The sequence below is a fragment of the Ochotona curzoniae genome, unplaced genomic scaffold, assembly GCF_017591425.1.
Source record: "Ochotona curzoniae isolate NIBS_2020 unplaced genomic scaffold, NIBS_Ocur_1.0 contig_1071, whole genome shotgun sequence".
Classification (NCBI taxonomy): domain Eukaryota; kingdom Metazoa; phylum Chordata; class Mammalia; order Lagomorpha; family Ochotonidae; genus Ochotona; species Ochotona curzoniae.
The window spans coordinates 11,045,920-11,071,170 of NW_024464939.1; the positions used below are offsets into that span (position 1 = coordinate 11,045,920).

Sequence of the window (25,251 nt, forward strand, 5' to 3'; positions counted from 1 at the left end):
TATAAGATGGATATTTTGTTTGTTGCTTCCTAGACTGTTTTATCACTTGGACCTGCATCTAGAAATGTTTTTCATAACTTTCCATAGGTCACTGTGATTTAAGTGTTTGCCTGAATGTATTTTAATAACCTATTATGGAACCAATTTATAGACCCAGTTTAAAGTGAATTATTCTTTGCATCCACAAAGCATAAAAAGTGATGGTTATTTTCATTTGGTTATAGCTTTCTGGGAGCAAGCTGGTAAAAGTAATTTGACTGCTTATTGCTGTGTGCCTATAGCGTTCACAGGAATAATGTAAAACCAAACATAGGAGGAAATGTTACATTACACAGGAACTTGTACTTTCATAAGCTTTCTTTTTAAAAGATAAAATGATCCCAACTGAAGACCAGATCATATGTTTTCCTCTGATTTAAAGTGCCCTTCACACAAAATACAAAGCAAACAGGTAGAAATATGTTTATATCTATTTAACCATGTATATGCCTGATTCTCATAGATTAACTGTATAATGGAGACCAGCATACAAGGAAGTGAGGATATGTTGCAGTATACAATCTCTGCTCCTGAATAAAAGAAGGACTCCCAGTGAAACTGTTACATATCTTGACATTAGAATACTTGACTTGCTACCATTGTCCATCCTTACAATGCCATGATGCATTTGTGACTATTGTTGAACCACTATACTATTGTAGTAATATTGTGTAAAAATGAGGGGGGAGGAGTAGCAGATGGAGTGGGGAATTTCTGTCTACAAAACCAAATCATGGACAAATTTTTAAATGTTAAAAAAAAAATGGGGTTGTCATTTGAAAGGCAGAACAACAGAGACAGGGAGAGAGAGACCGGAAAAGATAGTCTTTCATCTGCTGGTTCAATCCCCCGAAGGCCCCAACAGCCAAGGCTGTGGCCAGGTTGAAGCCAAGAGCCAGAAACCCCAGCCTGTCTCCCGCATGGCTGGCAGTGACTACCCTTGGCGTAAGCCAACACTAGCGTAGGATTCCAGTGTCACGGGCCTTGCCTCAGCCAGCTGCATCACAACGTCAACCCCTCTATCTACAGGTCTATAGGACATCAGAAGAGATTTGTGTTGATTTGAAGACTAAAGAAGACAATTGACTTATAAGTATGATCATGTTAAATGAAGTAACCAGACACAAAGACAAGTGCTATGTATACTTTGTCACAGGTGGAAGTTAAAGAAAAGTTTGTCTCAACTTGGAATACATGTATAATGCATTCGTGTTCACCATAATCATCCCATTCTAGTGGACACTAGAACTTGGTAATTCCATCTGATTGTGCTTGGTACCCCTGTCCGGCCTCCCACTGTTCCACCCCTCTGTTTTCACTTAAGCATCTCTGGATTCTCTACTGTACTACAAAAGTCAGAATGCTGTTATGTTTTTGGCTAAATAAATCCCATTAGCTATGTTGGCTACATCTTTATTCATTCAGCCATTGCTGGACACTGAGATCAGTTCTGTATCTCGGCTATCATGAATAGCATTGTAGTAAACATAGAGTGCAGGTATTTCATATGCCAACCTCATTTCCTTGGCTATAAATCCAGAAGTAGGAAGCTGCACCTTGTGGCTGATCTACTTGTAGGTTTTAGAAAAATTCCCATTCATTCTCTATAATAGACATAACACTTCATGCCCCCACCAACAATGTGCCAAAGTTGTCTTTCCTACACAATCTCTCCAGTGTTTTTTTTGGGGGGGGGGGTGACTTGGCTTTTTGGTCATAAACCTCCTAATTGGAATAAGATGATAATTCATTGTAGATTTAATTTGTATTTTCCTGAGCATGTCTTCATGTATTTGTTACCAAATGTATTTCTGGGAAATAGATATTCAGAACCTTTGGCCACTTCTTAGCATGATTGTGTTGAGTTACTTGTATATTTTATATATTAATTCCTTGTCAGAGGCATGGTTTACAAATATTTTCTTTCTCTCAATTACACCTTCACTATTGATTGTTTCATTCACTTTGCAGAAGAAGCTTCTTGGTTTAATATAATCCTATTTGTTTTTACTTCTGTTGCTTTCAGAGTCTTATCTAAAATATTAATGCTAATGCAGTGTCCTCAGTGTTTTCCCTATGTATTCTTCTACTAGTTCAGTAGTTTCATGTTCTATATATATAGAACTTCCATCTATTTTGAGTTGATTTGTTTGTATGGGATGATGGGTAGGGGTCATAGCTCAGTTCCCTGCATATAGACATCTCTTTACTGAAGAGACTGCATTTTTTGGGTAAGGATCGGTATCCTTGTCAAATGTTAGTTGGCTGTAGATGTAAGGAGTAAATTTCTGGGATCTCTATTCTGTTGCATTTGGCTTATGTGTCTGTTTTCATGCCAATACCAAGAGCTTTGTAGTATTGTTTTCAGAGCTGGTATTGTGATGCTTCCAACTTCTTTTTTTGTTCCTTATTGCTTTGACTATTGCTTGTTTTTTGTGCTTCTGTATGAATTGTAGGATTGTTTCTTCTTGTTATGCAAAGAATGTCATTGGTATTTTGATGGGAATTCCATTGAATCTGTAAATCACTGTGGGTAATATGGACAGTCTAATAATACAGATTCTTTCGTGAATGCGAGAGGTCTTTCCATTTTGAGTGTGTCTTCAATTTCTTTGATCAGTGTTTTGTAATTTTTGTGCAGAAGCCTTTCACATCCTTGGTTAAATTGTTCCATCATATTTTTGTTGTTACTGCTACTATGAATAGGATTGTTCTTATAATTTCTTTCTCAATGCCTTTGTTGTTGCTATATTAAAATGCTACTGATTTTATATGATGCTTTTGTATCTTAAGATGTAGCACAATTTATTTATCAATTCCAACAGCAGAGTCTTTAAGTTGCTCTCTGTATAGAATCATGTTATCTGCAAACAAGAACGCTTTGACTTCCTCTTTTCCTATTTGTATTTTATTTTTTGCTTTTGCCTAATAACACTAGATCAGACTTCCAGCAGTACATTGAAAAGAGAGATCTTAGACAAAATGCTTTTAGCTTTTTCTTTTTCAGTATATTGCCTGTTAGGTTGTCATACATAACATTTATTGTGTTGAGGCATGTTCCTTCTATCTCATTTGTTCTGTGATATCATCCTGAAAGCATTTTGAGATGTTTTTAATGCTTTCTGCATCTATTGAGATGGCCCTGTGATTTTTTTAATGTTTATTTTCTTTTTATCCACTCAGAATGAAAAATGACAGGGACAAAGCATGAGAGAAGAAAGGAGAAAAATCTTTCCTTTGTTGGCCATTTCCCCCAGATGTCTATAACTGGGCTGGATCAGACCAAGACCAGGAACCCAAGACACCATTCAGGACACCTCACGTGGGTGCCAGGGGTTCAAGCCCTTAAGCCATCATCTGCTGCCTCCTGGAGTATATATTAGCAGGAAGCTGAATTAGAAGCAGAGCATCTCAAGCTCAAACCAGCCCTCCAACAGAGGATACAAGTAGCACAAGCAGCAGCTTTAACCTTCACTCAGGATGTTGATGCTTCTTCCTGTTGATCTGATCTGTTATGCTTAGGGCCCTGCATATGTTGAACCATTGCTATGTTCTCAGGATAAATCCCACTTGATCAGGATGAATGCTATTTCAAATATGTTGGTGGGTTGATTTACTAGTATTTTGTTGAGAACTTTTGTACCTGTATTCATCATGTGTATTGGCCTATAGTTTTGTTTTTTTGTGGTGTTCTTGCCGGATTTAGAAGCCAAGATGATGCTTGCCTCTTAGAATGAGCTTGAAAGGATTTTTCTCTCAAATTTTTGGAATGGTTTTAATAAAATTGCTATTGCTTCTTCCTAACAGTTCAGTAGAATTCAGGAGTAAAGCCGTCTGGTCCTAGGCTTTTCTTTGCTGGAAGACCATTGGGCACTGAGTTAGGTTTTCTGTATCTTCACATTTCAATTTGCGTAACTTGCATATATCTAAAAATGTATTCATTTCTTCACAGTCTTCCAATTAATTGACAGATATTTTATTTCTATTTGTCTCTAATGATCCTTTTACTTCTGTGGCTTAGTAACATCTCCTTTAACATGTGTCTACTTATTTGAGTCTTATTTTCTCAGTGTAGCTAACAGTGTATCAATTTTATCTTTTCAAAAATCAGCACTGATATTTTGTGAGTTTTCTGTTTCTATTTCACGTATTTCTGCTTTGCTCTTTTTTCTTTCCTTGAATTGACTTTGGGTGTAGTTTATTTTGTTTTTCTGGGTCCATGAAAAGCATTGTTAGCTTGTTTTATTGAGATCTTGCCAGTTTTTTTTTTAATGTAGACACTTAATACGTCTATAAACTTCCATGAATACTGCTTTTGTTGTATCAGTATGTTTTCATATTTTGTGTTTCCATTTTCATTAGTTTATTTTTTCTTTTGATCTCTCAAATGACCCATTCATTATTCATTCAAGAGCTTGTTTAGTCTCTTTAGTATGTGACTAATTTGAAGTTTATTTTGTTCTTGATTTCTATCTAAATACGAGGGTAGTTAGAAAAAAAATGCAGGTTGGGACTAGACATTATGACCTAAACAGATTAAGCTGTCACCTAGAATGCCACTGGTTTCTCATGTGGGCACTGGTTCATATTGCATCTGCTCCACTATAGATCCAGCTCCCTGCTAATGGCCTGGAGTAGCAATGAAAAGAACCCATGTCTTTGGGCTCCTGCACCCACAATAGGGGCTTGGATGAAACTCCTGGCTCTTGACTTTGGCCTAGCCCAGCCCAGGCTGTTGAAGCCCTGTAGTGAGTGAAGTAGCAGATGGGCGTTCCACATGTCTCTCCTATACACCTAACAGTATTTGTTTTATAAAGTTGAGTGTGCCTGGTATTAGGTGCACATGCAGTTAAAATGGCTGCGTTTTCTGCTTGGATTGATTCTTTCATCACTGTAGAGTGATCTTTGTTTTGTCTTCACAATTTTAATCCTCAAGTCTGTTTTGCTGATGTAATTACACACACACACATAAATATATATGTATGCCAATAATAATTGCCTATTTCCTTTTTTTCCTGCTAAAGATCTGTTTATTTCAAATGTAGAGTTACAGGAAGATGCTGAGAGATACAGATATTTTCTGTGTGCTGGTTTGTTTCCCAGGTGGCCAGAAGGCCAGGGCTGGGCCAGGCTGAAGTCATGATCCTGTAACTCCACCCAGATCTACTATGTGGGAGTCAAGGGCATGAGTGGTTGGACCGTCAGTCATTACCCTCCCCGCTGCACCAACAGGGAGCTAGATCAGAAATGGAGCCAACCAGATCTCAAACCAGCATCCATAAGGGATGCTGACATTGTAGGCCACAGCTCAGCCTGCTGATGGGCCACAAGCAGCCCCTCCTGCTTGCCTAGTTTCCATTTTCATGGAAAATCTTTCCAATCTTTTTACTTTCAGTCTATGTGTGTCTTTATTGATGAAGTGAGTTTCTTATTGGCAACATATTGTTGGATCTTGTTTTTTAATCCAAACAACATATTATTTAATTGGGGATTTTATCCCATTTACATTCAAAATTTTCATTGGAAGGTGATGACAGTCTTTTCATTTTGAAAATTTCCTGTTTATTTTATATATCCTTTGCTACTTTATAAGGGATCTTATACTTCCACATGTTTCATAACTGTCTTTTGTCTCCAGTACGTGAGACTTCACTCAGCATCTTTTGTAAGGGTGGACTAGTACTGATTAATGTACTTAGCTTTTGCTTGCCTTGAGAATTTTTTTTCTTCATTTAGGAAAGATGACTATACTGGGTAAGGATTCTTGGTTGGTGGTTTCGTTCAGAATTTGGAGTTTTTCATTCCATTGTCTCTCACCTATAGGGTTTCTATTAAAAACTGTGCTGTTTGTAGGCTTTCCCTTAAAAGCAATCTGGGATTTTTCTCTCACAAATGTTAGAATTCTCTCTTGTGCTGGATCTCTGAGAGTTGGACATTACATTGTCACAGGGGAGTGGGGGTGGGGCTCTTTTCTAGGCATGTTGGGGTGGGGGTCCTTTGGGCCTCCCACACTCAGCTCTCTGCTGTGGCTGGAGTCATAGGAGCACTGCCTGGAGACTTGGATATGTTGCTGCAGTACCTATATTGGTGGTAACATACTTGGGGCAACGGTAGCAACAGCCCAGAACCCAGCAGGCTACACAGACCTCCACAGTGCCCGTTTTTATGCAGTGTCTTGGCAGCCACAATCTTTTCTTCCCCAAGCAATCATTCTGTTATACTGCCTGGAGTTGGGGGAGGAATGAAGGAAACAGTCCTGTGGCCACTTAAGCTGCAATGCCAGATCCACAATCCGCCAAGACAACACAACACAGTTAGGATCAAAGTCCACCTTGCTATAGGCTGTTAACTATTCACATGGGTTTGTAGCCCAGCTGTGCTCACTCCATGTCCTGCTTCCCAGTGATTGGAGTCTTGCCCTTTGCTCTCTGCTCACAGTTGGGAGAAGTGGGGTAAAGGCAGTTGCTTGGCCACTGAGGCTGACACTAAAAGGAGTAATGCCTGAATCTCAACAGCTACAAGGTCCTGCACTGTCTTGCAGGTGCATACTTAACATGCAAGAGGCTGCATTTGATGCCAGCTAAATCACTGGTCCACTGGCCAGCGCAGGTCTCCAGCCAATATAGCTGAACTAGCCCTGAGCTTCCAGTCAAAGCCCTTGGCTCCTTTGCTGCCCTGTTCCACTGTGGCTCAAGTCTTGCTCCCAGCTGTCCACCCAAGGTTGAGGGAGGAAAGATGAAATCAGGCCTCTGATCCAAGGCTCTGTTTGTGGAAGTATCTGCCTGGGATCAGGAGAAAGGCAGCCTGATCAACTCTAAATTTCTCAATAGCAGAGTTTGGACTGAGTTTGAAGTCTAAGGTCTGAACTGTATTTGCTGTCTCTCCTCTGAAGGAGAGGCATCTTCCACACTATACCGCTGGGAGTCAGGGTAGGACAGGCCTGGCCACATTTTCTTTGCTGTTATTATAGTATAAACAGGTGCTATGTACTCTTCCCTAGTTTGCTTGGCTCTGGGAGGGAGATTTGGTGCATAAAGAAGTGTTACATTGATGGCTCCATGGAAGCATCAAGTCTTTTTCAGCCGCTATCTTGTTCTACCCCCATGTTCCTGTGTTTTAAAAATTTCTGTAGCATAAACACAAAAATGAAAATAGACACGAGCAAGCTGAATAGTAGTACCCTATAGCCATTTTAAGGTGTATAGCAGCCAGTTGTGTATAAACTAAAATTGAAATGTCAATGAAGTAATCACAGAATGTGGTTAATAACTTGCATTTTCTAACATATTCTAACATATTCACTCAATACCATGTCAATTAACTCCATAATGTTGTAAATTTTTGTTGATGTTATGTTGTGGCTTTTCATTGGACGGGATGATAATCTGCCAGCTCTGCTTTCAGACCAGAGATGGTCTCCCCAAGAAACTGTTGAATTTATCTGGACAATAAGATGCTGGACTCTATGCATGGTACATGCTCGCAATGAAAGAAACAAGACTAGATTTGAATTGTAATACTGCAACAAGGTGGAGGAATCCACCATGGTGGGAGGACTCGTGGAGGAGTTGGGGGAATCCCAGAGCCTATGAAACTGTGTCATAAAATGAAATGTAAAAAAAAAAAATCTGTAGCCTGTAAACTGCTTATTTTCTTTGGAATAATTGCCTTTAGTAAGCAGGAGCTTTTTCAAGGGCTCAAAGCCTAAGCTTCTGGAGTCAGGATAGTTGAATTCACTCCACCCTGCCACTGATATTGCTTGTCTTCTGGAATCAGGGCTTAGTGTCGCCTCTGTACAGCTGATGGAGAAAAAGCTCTGGTGAAGCCCATGGCATGTTCCAGCTACTGCAGTGTACCAAGTACAGCTCTTGGGATTCATTTGCAATTGCTTATAAATACAAAGGCATTTCCAAAAGTTTGTACAATGAAAGATCTGGAAGAAAGTTTTTGTGCAATATTGTCCTACAGCTCATGAGTAGTTCTTCCATAGTACATGATTTCCCGTGAAGTTCTGAAAGACCCTTTGTAGGTTTTATTTGCTACTGAGGACATGCTCTTTGTACAAATGTCCCTTTATTCATTGGGATATGTGTTTGTTGGATGGTCACAGCAGCTTGATGAAAATTGGCCTTGAAAATAGTCCAATACTCAGAATAGACAAGTGCGTCTGCAAGTGAATATTGTAATGTTCTATTTCCTTAGTGATATTGACCCTCAACTTTCTAAGGTGAAAGTGGATTGGGGAAAATAACAGGTGTCAATGGTGATGGGAGGAGGCAAAAAATAACAAATTGTCATTTTCTAGAAGCCATATAATGAGTGTTTTCAAGTGTCATAGGCATACATTTATTTGCTGTGGAATACTCAGAAACTTTTTTGAAACCATTAGGTCTATGCCCTAAATACATCCATTACTTCAAGTCTGATCAGTATTGGTCCATTCCCACTTTACCTACATAGCCGAGGAAAACAGTGACCAAAACCATGGAGGAAATCTGCAGAATCGCTTTCAAACCCATGCCAGCATCACTTCTGCATCATCTGCCCAACCTTGCTCCAAAGCTTCACTTTTTATGGGAACCTAGTTGTAGGTTGAGGCTCCCTGGTTGGAAATGCATTGAAACTAGATGTGTTTGGATTTGGATTTTTTCAGACTTTCAGGTATTTTTGCCCATTGATGGAGGTCTTAGGGGAGAGATCCAAGCTAGACAGGAAATTCACTTGCTTTATATGTACCCTATACATGTAGCCTTAAAGGTAATTTTACACAATATTCTTAGTGTACCTGTTCTGGTGAAGGCTCATCCTGTGAGGTCAGAGGTGGAATTGTCTGCTTGTGTCAGTTCCCAAATGGTTTCAGATTTTTGGGAGGAATACAAATGTCCAGCCCTTACAAGACTCTGGAACTTCACAAGAAAAGTGGTTTCCAACTGCCCTGGTCTCTCCACAGGAGGACACAGCCTGCTGCCTCCCATGCGGTCACCTTTGAAGGACTGACTTCATCCACCTGCTTGTGGCAGTTCGTGCTCCCGCCATGGGACCCACGGGGAGCCTGCTGAGTGGTGGACATGCGCAGATTGTCCTGTGGGGAACTTTGACAGCTGTCGCCGTTATCTTCATCATCAGCTTCCTCATATTTCTGTGCTTGACTTGTGACAGGTGAGAACCAAGGCATGTTATCAGAACCTTAAAATAACATGGCCCAGCACCCAGGATAGGCTTTCTGCGTAAAGCCTGGTATGACCTACAGTGCCATGATACACTTAAATAACAGAATGTTAAACTTGTAACTGTTACTACAGGACTACACTACTGTAATAACACAGGGGAAAGGGGAAAGGAATATGAAAAGGGAGATCCCTTTCATGATACAAAACTGTATCATGAAAAGTAATAATAATAGAAGGAAAGAAGAAAGCCTGGTATGAATGGAACAACACTGCATAGATGTTCACAGGTGCTTTAAGATAAGCTAAAGGGCCCGGCCCTATCAGAGAGGCAGGATAAGACACTGCCTGCAGCACAAGCATCCAGTTTGAACACCTGTTTAAGTCCCAGCTGCTCCAGTTCTCTGCTAATGTGCCTGGGAAAAGCAGTAAAAGATGGCCCAGGTGCTTGTACATCTATGTCCTTAAACAAGACCCATAAAAAGCTCCAGGCTCCTGGTTTAGCCTGGCCCAGCACCAGCCACGTGGGTACTAAACCAGCAGTTGGAAGGTGCTCATTCTCTTTACCTTTCAAATAAACGAAGTATTCTTTTCACGAAGATCACCTTAAACGACTCTGTAGAGTCCTAGAATAATCTTTGTTAAGTAAAAACCTGTATTTGGCTCTTCTAGACAGCAACTGGAAGAGCTGTTATAGCTTAAATGCTCCAGTGTTCTTGTTAGCAATTCCTTATCAAAGTTATATTGTCTTTTCCCATATATGTTCATTTGAACTCTAAGCATGATGTACACCTCTTGCCTACATCTTGAGACATTTTGCTGTGGATCTGGCATTGGAGGGCTCATTGATTACTAAATATTTATAAAGCAACATGGTGCTTTCTGAAAAAAAAATTCTTTAGCCTTGAAGAGAGATGTTCTGTATGTGAAGTGGTCATCAGTGTCTTTTTTTTGTAGGATTATGCTCTCTCTCCTCTTTTGTAAAATGTTAGTACCCACTGGGCACTGTGGCAAAGCGTACAACATGGGCACAGTGTTTTCACCACTTGGGACATCTATACTACACAACAGAACCTTTGGATTAAAGGTTCCAGCTCCACTTCCGATTGCAGCTTCCTGTTAAGACTGGGAGGCAGCAGGTGTTAGTCCAAGCAGCTTCCCTGTCACCATGTGGAAGGCCTGGATTGAGCTCCAGACTCCTGGCTCAGCCCCAGTTGTTGCAGATATTTGAGGCATGAACCAGCAGATAGAAGACACTTTGTCTCTCCCTGTCCCCCTTCTCCCTCCCTGTTTCAGATAAGTAAAATAAAAACTCTTTTAAAAATGTATTCAGCTTGCTTAAGGGGTATACCTAGGAGGCATCATAGACTGGCCAGTGGTTGGCCAGCCCCATTCCAAACTGTCTTCTCAACCTCAGCGGAAACTAGAAGAGTGTCACTTAAAAGGTTTATATGGCTTCCTACCCTAAAATCTGTCAGCAGAGGAAAACCCAGACGCTCTGAACCCAGGAAGCCTGGTAATCCCAGCCCAGTATGGGCCAGGCCTCCATAGCTAAGGCAGGCCCCACTGACCCAGAGGTTAAAAGACATGGAGACAGAAGACATGGAGGTTAAAGACATGGAGACAGAAGGTTAAGACTGGAGAGGGTCTGTCTCTGCCATTACCAAGTCTCCCACTAGATGTCACTCTCCCTTTATACAAGATGGAAAATAACTGAACTGTCCTGAGTGAAAACACATTCTATGTTGAGTCCACAGACTTCTTCCAAGACGGGAAGTGGACATGACCCATCTTGAGAGCACGTACTTCCTGGTGTGACAAAATTTCTGTTGTCCTTCATTTCTCCATTCCTTTGAACATAGCTGTGCAAAGCTGCTCAGACATGAGAAAACTGAATTTTCTAAATAAAGTGGGATAATTCCTTCCAGCATCCCGGACATAAGCTGTTTCTACTCAGGAACCTGCCTTAGTCATCCCTTTCACTGTGAACTTGGACTTTGTGTCCCTGGAAGAAGCGGAGCTCCAGAGAAACACATAGTCCCCAGCTGTGACTGGACTTTCTCATCCCCGAAGACCTGCCAATGAGTGACCAACTGCCCAGTCTTTATTTCTTGGCAAAATAACCAAAGTTCTTAAAACAAGTTGGGCTTATACATTGATTAGAGTTAGAGTGGGAAAGGGCAGTGTCTGTTAACTTTAGGGGACACATTTCATATCAGAACAATGTTTCCTTTTCCATTTTAGAGAAAAGAAGCCACGACAACCCAGTGGAGACCATGAAAACCTGATGAACGTGGTGAGTAAGTGAGTGAGTGTGTGTGTGTGTGTGTGTGTGTGTGTGTACATGTGCATGCATGCCTGCCCATGGATGTACTTTAAAAACATCAGCTACTTACTCATGTGTTCCCACCTGTTTATGGTCCTAGCAGAACCTAGGGAAGAGCTAAGCTGATATTGGCCTTGGCTGCACACTCTGGGTAGCTTTCTACCCACCATCACGAGAAACCTTTTCATTAACTCAGGTTTACTGGACTACTTCTGAAGTGGAAATGCTTGTGCTACTTCCAGAAAGATCCTCAGGTGGCTGCACCTTGCTATTCAAATGCCATGGCTCTACCCAGCTCTAGCTGCTGCATTAGTCTGCTGGGGTTGTCCCAGCAAAGGCACACAGATGAGGTGGCTCTCAGGGCTAGGGCCAGAGGTCTACATTCAAGATGTTGGCAGGGTTCTTTCCCCTGAGGGACTCTTGGGTTCAGCCTGGGACAGGCCTCGCTCCCAGCCAGGGAGGGGTTACCCAGCACCTTCGGCACTCTTTGGTCAGTAAATGCATCATTCCCATTCCTGCCTTCATTGCCACGTGATGCTTCTCTCTCTTTCTCTTCGTCTTCCCTCCATGCATGTCTGTATCAGCATAAAGTTTCCCCTTTTTGCAAACATACCACATGTATCTGACAGGGACACTGTCTCAAGTGTGACCTCATCACGGTTAGTTTCATCTGCAGTGATGCCATTTCCAAATAAGATCACATTTTTGAGACATTTAAACTTAAAACCTTCACATGAGAGTTGCCAGTGAGACACAATCTTCAAGCCAACCAGTGCCTGGACTCGCAACACCTAAGGGTGGGCCTACCCTTGTTGGACCTTCCCCAGCCCTAAGCAATTAGAGGTTCAGATGAGTCTCCAGGACTCCCTCATGGTAAACTTTGGTTCTCTGGGTCAAGCCAAAACTGGATGGGGAAGAGTACTGCGAAGGCAGAGTGGAAGACTCAGATGTGTAACCTGAAGTCTGGTATCAAACAGGCTGCTGTGGTCAGAGCTCATAAAAGAGGCAGCTCCAACCCATGCTGCATGACCTAGAAGCTCACAAGGCTCTTCCAGCTTAGGCAGGAAGGTAGCTGTCAGGAACCCCTGTTCCTCCTAGGGACCCCAGCATATCCCTTCACTTCCCCTCTGCATGCATACAACCACCATACCCACTGCTGCTATCTGGGGCCCTCTCTTAATGCCTTTTCCCACTCCATTGCTATCTCGGATTGTGCATATCATCCACAATGCCCTTACCTCCATCTGTTGCAATCCTCTTCTGGCACCACTGTGGGGCACCAGGATGCAAGGTGGGAGGGACAAGGAATCCCTCTACTGTGACTTGTTCCAGCCCTGTCTTTCCACTCACCACCCTCCACTTTGCCAGATGGACAGGGAGGTAGAGTAAAGTGGAGTGGAAGAGGGCTACTTCTGCTGTTCTTGCATTTCCTTCCTGAGTGGGGTACTCAGCTGTGACCTACACACCCAGAAGCTGTAGCAGTGTTGCCTGGGAGCTTGATAGACATGAATTTTCCTGATGGTGGGGCTCAGCTGCTGGTTGCCTGCCCCCCACCCCAGGTGACGCTGCTTTATGCTCTAATGTGAGAGTCTTAAAGCTGCAGTTTCAGCTGCACAGCCACAAGTGAGGTGGGAAGAGAGGCCAGAGGAAGAAAAGATAGAGCCAGCTTTCTGTGTTCTTTTCCTTACACCCTTAATCACCACCCCTTCCCACCTCACCCACAGGAATGTGGATATGTGAGAGGGGTCACACACAGAGACCCACGCCTATGCTTGCAGCACTGCATGCACACAGGCAAACCACCCCCATCCCCTGAGAGCTTCTCAGCTCCAAGATCTTGCCCAACCTACAGACTGTCCAGCTGCTAGAAGCTGAGATGAGACATGGGATTAGGATGTAGACTGGTCACTTCAGCTCTTGGTTATGCCCTTTTGGGACTATCTGGAAACCTTTCTGCTCCACACCCACTGCTGTGGGCTCATACCTGGGATATGAGCACCTGCAATTCAACTTCCTGGTGACGTTAGTCAGCTTCTCATAGGATGGCTCAGAGGATATGAGCTGCGCTGTGTTGAAAGAGCCAATTGTCAATAAACTTTGGAGCATGACCCCATGTGAGCCAATTGCTGTCTGTTGTTATTATTTGATTCCAAATGAGATATCTGTGTTTGTGAGGCCAACTAGCCAGGGTTCCTGTGATGTTTGCATTGGCACATTCCATGTGGAATCCTAGAGCGTATGGTAGACTCTTGGGGCCTAGAGGCTATAACATGAATGGGGAGCAGATCATGTTTGCTGTGATTCAGACAGCTTGGGACCAACTGGTATTCAAAGAAAGACACATGTGGTCAGCTTGCTTTCTGACTACTCTAGACTATCACTCAGTCTGGCCGGTTGTTCCAGGTGAATATCTAGCCCAGCAGCAAACAGTACCATTCTTCACCCTCAGTGACTCAAGCTTGCTCATAAGGATAAAAGTTTTTCAAAGCTACCTTTTTAGCAAGTGATTGTTGCAAATCTTGGAGTTGGTTCAGAAGTATTGTCAGAAATCAGTACCTTATCTTTGCCCAGACTTAAGCTTATTGCCTTCACGTGACCTAGGATGAGGCTTTCTCGTGTTTCCTATGCCATAGTACACCTCTAAGAGTACCGTTTTGTAGCATCTGTCCCCCAAGGGTAGCACTCCTCACAGCTGCCATGAATTCCAACCAGCACAGACATGAGGTCCCCTGCCTGATTTATAGGGAAAACTGATATACCTCACAGCTTAATCTCACCATGGCCTATTTGTAGATCACCAGGTAGGAGTGCTGCAAATGGCCTGAAAGATTTCTAGCACCCCTTGGATTCTGAAACAGCACTGTTCAATGGAACTTTCCATGATGGTGTAAGTGTTCTAAATCTGTGTTGTATGACATATTTGTGCTAGTTCCCTGTGGCTACAGAGCACTTGGAATGTGACTTGTCAACTGAGGAACTCCATTTTATTTTGTTTCACTTAATTCAAATCTAAATAGTGGATTCTGGTTTCTGCTTTGCTTTCTGAAGTCCATATTCTTAGCAATGGAATGCATTTGGTTTTTTTCAGCCTTCAGACAAGGAGATGTTCAGCCGATCAGTTACCAGCCTGGCAACAGACGCTCTTGCTAGCAGCGAGCAGAATGGAGCACTCACCAATGGGGACAGTAAGTTACTCAAAAAATACCAGCTTTCCATACAGGCCTCATTGCCACAAAAATACTAGGTTTCAAAAAATATAGTCTCAAAATTAAGAAATATATTTCTTACTGACAAACAAAAAAAAACGCACCTCACTCAGATAAAGGCTATCAATTACTAGACACTGGATAGTATTTTTGAGTAATGTAATCATCATAAGGGCCCATTTTTCCTACCACAGAAAGGCAAACGATGTGCTTAAGCTCATATAGTTTGAGTTGAGGATCCTAGGTTTGTACCAGGAAGTCTGAGTCTTGGGCACAGACTCAGAGAGATTCTGCAGTATCTGTTCCATGCATGCATCACCTGCTTACAGGTGCAGCTGCTACCTTCACCTTATAGCTTCCAGTCTGCAGAAACACTTTTACCTGAAGCAACTGGTGATCCTGGTGCCCTAATTTGTTGTAGGGATGGTCAGTATTGGCACAGGATCCTCAAATGTGGTATCCATACTCCAGCCGCTATGACATAGGTGACCAGAACCATGGAGTAAAATCTCCCCCTGGCCTGTGATGAGTAGGTGTTTAAAACACAGAAGGGTGCTCTTAAGTTCTAAAGGGCTGCGGGATGCATTATAATTTCCCTTTGCAAATTAGTTCCAGTTGTCCCCAGAGCAAAGCAGTAACATGCCCATTGGCTCATGAGAGTGTACGAGCACCATGGGGCAGGACTGTTTTTGCTGACTGAGGTGCCTTCTGCACTGTGAATCATTCTTGGCACATCATTGGCACTCAAGAAACATTTGGTAGAGGGTAACAAAAAATTGGCCTCATACCACATTTCTGTGTCAATCAAGGCATTTTACAGTTGGATTTTATTAATTAGAGGTAGGGTTGCAGAAGGTCAGTAAGAGAGAAGAAAGACAATTAAGGATTCATGGGATGTGACAATGGCTTAAGAGACCTATCTTTGCCCTTTGTTTCTGTGATACCTGCCCAAGGAGAAAGGAACATCTGAATAGAATCACCTGTTGCTTATTGCATCCCAACAGACAGGACTCTGTAGGGACATATGCACCCATCTACAGTGTTAGACTCCCACAGTTTGATCCTCTTGAATATTACCTTCTTCCCCTGGTCACAAGGAACACTATCTCTGGGTGTATCATGAGAAGTAACAATAAATAGATATAGCAACAGTGAACCAAAGTATTGCTGGTACAATTTGTTAACCATATTGGAAAAAATACCAAGTACATCAAAAAGTTTGTGGATGCAGAATCAAAAGTCTATCTGGATGCAAACAAATTTCAAGGCTGGTATTGTGGTGAAGCAGGTAAAACCATGGCCTGTTTTGTTGACATTCCCATATCAGAGTACTGGTTCAAGTCCAGAATGTTCCACTTCTGATGTGGCTCCCCACTGATGCAACAGGAAAGGCAGTGGGAGATGGCCCAAGGGACTGGTCCCTAACCCCCGTGTGAGAGATCCAGGTGGGGTCCTGGACTCCTGGCCTCAACCTCGCCAATATCTGGCCTTTACAGCCATTTGGAGAATGAATCAGCAAATGGAAAATCAGTCTTTCACCCTCTGTCTCTCCCTCTTTCCCCTCCATCTCCCACTCTCTCATTTTCTCTCTCTCTCTCCCCTCCATTTTCCTCCTTTCATCTACCTTTCAAATAAATAAATTTTTATAAGAATGCAGGTTTTAAGACCTATGCCAAGTCTTTTCATAATGTGCATTTTTCCTAAAGTTTCAAAAAATCTCTCATACATTAGATAGCTCCATCTTAAACTGTGATTGAAGTAAGGTATGAACAATCTAATTTGTAGCCACAGATCAAGTAAGAAACAAGTGTTTTAATTTCATGCGACCTCGCACTACCTGAGTCACTGTAGTCCCCTCTCCCTTTAATACCTGCACTGCTTTAGTCCTTTCAGAAGACAGCACTCTGACCTGTATGCAACACTATGAGGAAGTGCAAACCTCAGCCTCGGACCTGCTGGACTCCCAGGACAGCACAGGGAAGCCCAGATGTCATCAGAGTCGTGAGCTCCCTAGAATTCCTCCTGAGAGCACAGTAGACACAATGCTCAACACGAGAAATGCAGATGGGGACCAGGGGCCTGGGATGGAGGGGCCCTATGAAGTGCTGAAGGACAGCTCTTCCCAGGAGAACATGGTGGAGGACTGTTTGTATGAGACGGTGAAGGAGATCAAGGACGTGGTGGCAGCCACACCCCTGGAGAAGGGGCACAACAGCAAGTCGAGGTCTAACTCAGCCTTGAAGGAGCCTCCAGGGCACCAGGCCGAGGTCAAGGCTGAGTTTGCTGAGTATGCCTCAGTGGACAGGAACAAAAAATGCCGGCAGAGTATTAATGTGGAGAGTATTCTGGGAAATTCATGTGACCCAGAGGAGGAAGCCCCACCACCTGTCCCCATCAAACTTCTGGATGAAAATGAAAACCTCCAGGAGAAGGAAGAGCTAGAGGCTGCAGAAGAGCAAGCCTCCGAGGGGATCCCTGAAACCAACAAGGTAAGAGGCACCTGTGCTTCTCTTCCCTCACTAGGAACCCCTGCTTGTGCTGGGCTCTTTTTGCAAACTTTCAAGTTTATTGACTAATTAAAGTGATTTTACTATAGGCTGTATTTGACTCTTTTCCCCTTCTAAGGAATAAAATGTAAAAGCCTCGTGTTTATAAAATATTTCTTTCTCAGTATCTATCTTTGGATATTGTCCAATTTTTACATCATAGGTGATTAGGGCCACATACCATTTTTTACATTTTGAAGACCACGCATTGCATGGAGAGGACAAGCTCCCTGCTACATACTTTACCTCCAGTGCTTGCTGCTGCTAGACACAGCATGGTGACCTTAAGCCTGAAAGGAACCTGGCAATGAAAGTGTAGTGACATACCTGGTGGAGATGAGACAACTGTGTCATTGGTTATATCTGATTGTATAGATAGTCTTCACACAGTACCCACAAGGAATTTTAATTCCTGGTTAAAATTTTGCCTATACCCATGTAAATAGTTTGATTTGTTTTATGGACCTGAGAACCAGACAGGCAGAGTGTCCATGCCTTCAATCACCCCACCCCCAAAGAAACTAGGGACAGTAACAGTGAGCCAAAGTATAGCTGGTAGAGTTTATTAAGTACACTGGAAAAAGATACCAAGTACATCAGAAAGTCTGTGGATGCAGAATCAAGTCTAAATGCACACAAATTTCAAAGGCTGCCATCTATTCAGTCAAGTCTCCCATGGAGGTAGCAGACACCCAAGTGCTTGAGCTATCACTACTGCCTGTTAGGTCCAGCAGCAGGAAACTAGAATCATACAAAGCCCCAAAGACTCAAACCAGGGCACTCTGTTATGGGTTGTAGGCATCCACATGGTGCCTTCACTGATGCACCAAATGACCAGGTTATTTACAAAACTTCATATAATAGATATGCTGTACAAATAATTGAACTGCTAGATTGTCTAGGGAATAATGACAAGGAAAAAAGAATCTGTATGCCCAGTACACATATTTTTTATTCAAATTAATTCCATCTGTGAATGTAGAGCCACAGCATGCAGGGAGCCAGCTGTATTGTTCTATCATTCAATTGAGAGATCTTGATGTATGACAGTTTCTGAAAAGCTGCCACATCCAATGCAGCATGGCTCAGGGTTTGAAGATGGGACCCCAGGTAATAAGAAGGAAAAAAACAGAAGTGTTTGAAAGCGAGACAGCCAGCGGGATCTTCTCTCCGTGAGAGTAGGCCAGCCTAGTGCCTGTTTTGGTGGCTTTTATTCATTAGACAAACCATCTTTGATGTTCATTGATTGATTTGTGGGTCTGTTGTTTTCTGATTTAGCACTGTCCCAGCCAGGAGATCCTCATGTGGATCATGACATGCCCAGAGGAAGAGGACAGCAGAGCACATGGCCAAATGTCTTAGGATTGTGTGCTGCCTGACATTCTGGCCTTGTCTGCCATGGACCTTGTCAACAGTTTCCTCCCCACAGCTTTTGTTCCCAGACCCCTGGCACTAGTTCATCTCCATTCTTCTCTGGCTGCTGACAGCTTTCCTTAATGACTTCCAAGGTCTGAATCTGCTATCTTAAGGACAGTACCCTATGAAGCCTTCTGCCTTTTGCCTCCTAATGCCCTACCAGAGTTTTGCTCTCAAAACACTTAGCTTTTACCTGCAGCAGAAGCAACCTGTAACTTTAGAGTTACTCCTTCAAGATCTAAAACGTGTTCACAGTCCACAAGCAGGGATGGCTGGTAACTTGATGATTGAACTACAATGAGCTTCACATCTCTAGCCGTCCAAATCTTATTGAGAACTAACCAGGCCTGCTTGTGCTTCAGATGACCAGTACCTGCTTTCTATTTCTTACACTGAAAAAAGTTAGGATCACTTATATTCAGATCTTGGTAGAAAGGACACTTCGGCATTCATTGATAACCTTAAAATACTTCTAGAGTTCATGGTTAGAAGGCGAACCAGTCACTCCAGTGTCTTTCAGTTTTTTGTATTAATCTGTAAAATCACCAGTTGAAGCATCAATGAAAATGTTTATGAACATGTTTGTCAGAGGCAAAATGTAGCCCAGTGTTTTACTTTTCATTTAATTAAAAATAATAGAACCAGTATAAAATTCATGTGCCCTAAATCAAGTAAAGCTTTTTACTTACAAGTATTTGAAAGATAGGAGTGTCAGTTGTCTAATTATTGCTAATGGTCAATTCAGAATTCATATCGAAATTGGGAACCAAATCTACAGTGTAAAAACAGATGAGGTGAGAGGATGGACCTTTGGTTTAACCATTTAGGGACTGATTGGCACACTCCGCCCATATCAGGGAATTTGGGTACCAGTCTCATCTCCACTCAGGACTCTAACTTTCTGCAAATATGTATCCTGGGAGAGAATTGGAGACAGCGCAGGTAGTCATGTCTCAGCTACCCACAGGAAGGATTTAGGCTGAGTTTTCTACTTCAGCTTCAGTCATTGTATGCATAGGCATTGTATTCAGAGGATGGCCTCTTTTTAAAAGATTTAAAAAAAATTTTTTATGTGTAAGGCATATTAATGGAGAAAAAGAGAGAGAGAGAGAGAGAGAGAGATCTTCTCTCCATTGGTTCATTCCCCAGACAGTCACAACAGCTGGAGTTGACTTGATCCAAAGCCATGATCCAGGAGCTTCTTTCAGATCTCCCATGTCATACATGGGCTCAAGGACTTGAGCCATCCTCCACTGCCTTCCCAGTCCATAAACAGGAGCTGGATCAGAAGTGGAGAAGCTGGAACTAAAACTGGTACCCATTCAGTTGAGCCACCATGTCAGCTCCTTAGATAAAAATTGTTAAAAATGGATAAAGAAGCAGATTTCTACCACCGTGGAGCTTATATTTTAGTTGAATGAGACAGAAAGTTTGAAGTTTATCAGGAAAAACAGAATACATATTAAAAGAGATTGGGAAAATAGGGTGGGTAGTATACCTTTAGATAAGTTAACCAAGGTTTGCCTCAATTGTGAAAGTCACGTTGAAGCAGAATTAGAGGAGAGGAGAAAATGAAATGCACACGTTTGGGGAAAAGAGCAGATGAAGCAGGGTTGTGGCTTCCTGAGTGAAACCTGTCCAGGAAGCTTAAAGGGATGCAGTAGCTACAAAAAGGAGGGGGCAGAGATACGAGTGGTGGGGAGAAGGGTAACCACCAGGCTTCATCTTGATGGCCTTGATTTTCCAGTACTCAGAATCCTGACAAGGTCATCAGAGAGCCTTGAGAGAAGTGACACGTGCCAATCTGTATCTTGGAGTACCCTTCTGACTACAACTTTGAAATAAACTGTAAGGGAAGGAAGCAGAAGACCAGTGGATAGCCCTTCTCATGAACCCGTAAGAGTTGTTGATGGCTTGGCCCAGGGCAGAGGGAGCTAGAGGAATGAAAGAAGCAGAACCTGAGGCCAGACGCTTGCTTATGATCACATGTATATTGAGCAAAAGAAGAACAATATTGAGTCCAAAGAAATAGGGCTTGAGCCACCAGAAGGATGATTGGTTGAAGTTACAGGATGGGTTTGTGTAAGTAACAACTAGAGGAGTTCCAAGAATAAAGATCTGGGCATGAGGCAATGACTCAGTGGCTAAACCCTCGCCTTGCACATGCCAGGGTCCCATATGGATGCCAGTTCATCTCCCAGCTGCTCCACTTCTGATCAGCTTCCTGCTAGTGATCTGAAAAATGTGGTAAGAAGATGGCTCAAAGTCTTGACACCCTGTACCTGCATGGGAGACCTGGAGGAAGCTCCTGACTCTGGGATTCAGTTCAGCTCAGCTCTGGCCATTGGGGCCACTTGGAAAGTGAATCAGTGGATGAAAGATTTTTGTCTCTCCTTCTCTCTAAATCTGCCTTTCCAACAAAAGCAATAAGTAAATCCTTTTTATAAAAAAAAAGGAAAAATAAACAAAAAATAGAATAGAGATCTAGGGGCCAGCATTGTAGGACACAGCTGGTTAGGTTACCACCTGTAACACTGCCATCCCATATTAAAGTTCAGCTTCTTGCTACTCTGATCCCAATCTATCTTCCAGCCAACGTGCCTGGCAGTCAGCCAGTGACTATGCAAGTGCTTGCACTGCTGACACCCAAGTAGGGGACCAGATGGAATTCTGGTTCTATCCTGGTCCAGCCCTGGTTGTTGCAACCATTTGAAAAACAAACAAGTACCTGGAATATTTCCCTCTGTTTCATTGCCTTTGAAATAACTACATATACATATACTTAATAAAAAGAAAAAAAAAATAGAGATCTGCAGGGAAAAAAAAAAAAACAGCAGAAAATACCAAAATAGGAAAGAAAATCAAGCTTCATTCAGAAGCCAAGTCAAGAAAGTGTTTGGGATAGCACAGGCCATTGTTCTAGTTTTTACAATTCTCCTGTGCATGTTGGACTACCTGGATTCAAACCATGGTTCTATTGCCAAACTCCTGGTTCCAACTTCGTGCTAATGCCCACACAAGAAGGCAGCAGATACTGATTCAGATGATGGATCCCTGCCTCCCATGTGAAAGACCTGGATTGGATCCCTGGTCCCCCACTTATCCTGGCCCCAACAGGGCAGAGTTCAGGCATTCAGTAATAACCACTATGCACATGCAGTAAACGAATCAGGCAGGAAACATCACATGACCATAATACAAGAGCAATTTTCTTGTAAAGGATAGAAGCAGGAATTCTTACGGTGAGTCATGTTGAAAGAATAGGAGAATAGCACATGAGTGACTTTATAGCTAATCTGAAAGAGTTGGCTGTGAGTTGGGGCAGTACAAGGACTGGAAGTAGGATTGTTAGTTCCTTGTTCTTAGAATAGAGAAATCACAGTGTGCATATGATGGCAGTGGCCTCGTAGAAAACTGAAAGCTGATGACACAAAGTGGCAGACTTCCTGGAGCCATTTTCATGAGTAGGTGTGAGGGGACAGGATCTGGCATGTAGAGGGAGGGGATTGCCTTAACAAGGGAACATGACATGATCATGTGTGGTTGACAGGGAGGAAGAGAAATAAATCCAGAGGCGGGTCTCATAGAAATTTCTTTTGATTTTTTTTTTCTTTTTCAGTGAGTTGCAAATTTTTTCAGTGACCTAAGAGGAAGAGCCGCCAGTTCAGAATTAGTCTGGATGAGAAGGTGTTCCTGGTTTGAGGACAGAGGGAAAGGAACACAGTTGGGACTGGGTGTCCCCGGGGAATCTCATATGTCATGTAGCTGCATTAGGGCTCTCTTGAAGGCTACATTCACCAGTAACAAGGAGGGGGCATGTAAAAATGCTGATGATGGTTGATTTCAGATTTTCAGCATGATAAAGTAGGAAGAAAGGACATCAGGAAATGGGGAGACATGGAAAAGATGGTTGGTCCCAACAATGTTGAAGGATAGTCAGAATTGAAGTATGGTTGGAGAAAGCTTGAAGGAAAAGTGCTTTTGTTCTAAAAGGGACTGCAAGGAGTTGGGCCTGGAGGAGCTGAGACTGACGGTGAGGAAGGCATAAGGGTACAGTGATGCGAGGCATCCAGTGGATGGAGAGGAGGCCAAGGAACTGGCGGGCGGGCTGGCTGTGGAAGGGTGTGTGTTACTTGGGTCACTGAAACTCAAGGCAGGAGACGTGTTAGAGAAAGAGTCTGTGAAGCAAGAGACACAATCAGGGACACCAGGAAGAGGGCAGCCACGGGATGTGCAGATTCTCTCCCTTGGTTTTGTAAGTTTTTTCCAGATGACTTAGGGCTCTTCCTGATAATGCTGGTAAACTGTGAAAATGCAAAAACCATATGTTTGATATGTGCCATGTTTAATTATTGATCTTTGGTTGATAGTCATTCATTGAAAATGAGGAATTGAAGCACTCATCTAACTATTCTGGCTTTTTTGTCCTTTTACATTCAAACACAAATTTAAAAGAAAATTTTCCACATGGAATATTAACTGAGTTTCTCAGAATATCATACAATAATAGCTGATATAAGTTCATATTTCTCAGGTGCTTCCCATAATTTCTTTGTGCTTCCATAGAAGTCATTTAAAAACACTTTTTTAGAGAGCCCTGTGAAAGCATATGTAAACTAAAGGTCAGATCATTGAATTCATACTGCTTTCTCTTGCATGTTTGCTCTGACAGAGATTCAGTGCATTGTCGTACAAGTCCCGGGAGGAAGACCCAACGCTGACCGAAGAAGAGGTAAATTTTGTTTCTGTTTAAATACTCTGAAAGCTTCGGAAATAAAGGGTACAACTTCCTCAGCTTTGTAACATTACCCTTTATCTGCAAGAGCTTCCATACTGTCTTCAACCTGTGCTTGGAGATCAAAATTTGGGGAAGTTGGTTCAGTGCCCTGGAAAGAGTGATTGATTGGCAGACAGTAAGACCAGAAGGGTAGTGGATAAACAGATTAGCTAGCCAAAGATTCTGAGTGAGAAAAAAATATTCTTTTAAAGAAAGAAAATGAGGAAGAAGGAAGCAGAGGAAAAAAGGAGGAAGAAGAGGAAAATAAATGGGCTGGAGGGAAGTGGGTGTGAGAGATTTCAGTGTGGGAGCTCTAGGCAGCAGTTAGGAAGAATACACAGAAGGAAATGAAGAGCGGGCTGGAAAATTCAGGACATCAGAGCAGATCAGCAGAGGGAATTTGGCCCAGCCTGCGAGACAGAGGAAGGATGTTTTGGTAAACAAAATTCTCAGGCACGAAAGCAGGTAATTTCAGGAAGTTACAGTTCCAGGTTGGAGCCAGGAGCAGATATAACAATAAGAACAGACTGTGTATAGCCAAGCACCAGGGCTAAAAATTCACTGGTTAGACTCTCAGTGAAGCCATAAAAGTGAGGAAGCCGGTAGCTGTATTATTCTGTCAATCTGAGTTTAGACAAAGAGCTAAACTCTGGCTGTGGTCTTTGCTGGATTTCCTAGCATGATAAATGCTGGATTGTGCAACACACGTGTTTGCATACTGCCACATCACACAGGTGCTTCCCCGAGAAGACACGGCACACCCGCCCTGTGTGTCCGTCCCCTTCCTTGGAGTATACACCCCAGACCACGTCCCTGGAGCTCATCTTGGTAGCTCCTTTCCCTCACTGTCTTGAGACACAGTCAAATGCCAAGTCCCCGTCAAGTACACTTCCCAGCAAGTATGATTTCTTACCACAAATACTACTCCTCGGAATGTCTTTTCAGTAGAACATTTCATCTATCCTTGCACAAGTGATCCAAATGTGTGAGCCTACGAAAATGTGCTTGGAAGCACAGGCTGCTCTTGCTATGGGAAAGAACGTCCGAGAGATGTCTCCAAAAGCCAAGGATGGGCTGGCTGGTGGCAGGTGTTCCCACTAAGCTCATTCTGTACATGACAATGAACCGGTAATGCACAACTGTATCAAAAGCTGCTGGTAAGCAGTGCCCTTGCACACATGAAGTGCCCAGCCAAGGCCTGTTTGAGGCTATACGGAAGCAGGAAGCAAGGAGTGACACCACACCAGGCCACACAAAGGCAGGAGGCATGGAGTGGCACCACACACAAGTTCTCACTGCTCAGGGGTGGCCAGAGCCGCACAGGACTCATTCCCACTCGCAAGGTGTCTGACTCGTGACTCTGAGGCACAGCCTCAGAATGTGCCTTTCTGGTGACGCCCCAGGCCCTGCTGCTGCTGCCTGGGAACCTCAGCCTTGGAGCGGGTGTGTGTGTGTGTGTGTGTGTGTGTGTGTGTGTGTGTGTGTGTCCCACTCTTTGTGGTAAAACAGTGAAGCCCCTTTGCCAGTTAGCCATCAGTCTGATAGGGAAATCAAACAGAACCCAAGGTCTTGGTCAGATGAAGAGACTTCTTTGGCTACCCATTCCTCCTGCTCTCCTCAAACCCTCCATGGGCCCAAAGAGAAATCAGTTTCCATGGAATTAAGTGAATTTGCCTGATACACTCATCCATTGAACTTCATCTGTCTTATAACCTAGTAACGGGCTCCTGGCTTAAGATAGCTAAGCCAAGTGCTAAAGGGACACACACACACA

At 43.0% G+C, this 25,251-nt stretch overlaps 1 protein-coding gene across 1 annotated transcript in view; it reads left to right on the forward strand.

The window, feature by feature from the left end:
- Positions 1-25,251, forward strand: part of PAG1 (phosphoprotein membrane anchor with glycosphingolipid microdomains 1) — a 67,866-nt gene that overhangs the window by 38,791 nt on the left and 3,824 nt on the right. The window contains exons 2-6 of the mRNA XM_040994047.1: positions 8,990-9,198; positions 11,451-11,502; positions 14,621-14,717; positions 16,623-17,227; positions 23,373-23,432. Coding sequence (XP_040849981.1) covers positions 9,074-9,198; positions 11,451-11,502; positions 14,621-14,717; positions 16,623-17,227; positions 23,373-23,432 — 939 coding nt within the window. The 5' untranslated portion in view covers positions 8,990-9,073. The remainder of the gene's footprint in view (positions 1-8,989; positions 9,199-11,450; positions 11,503-14,620; positions 14,718-16,622; positions 17,228-23,372; positions 23,433-25,251) is intronic.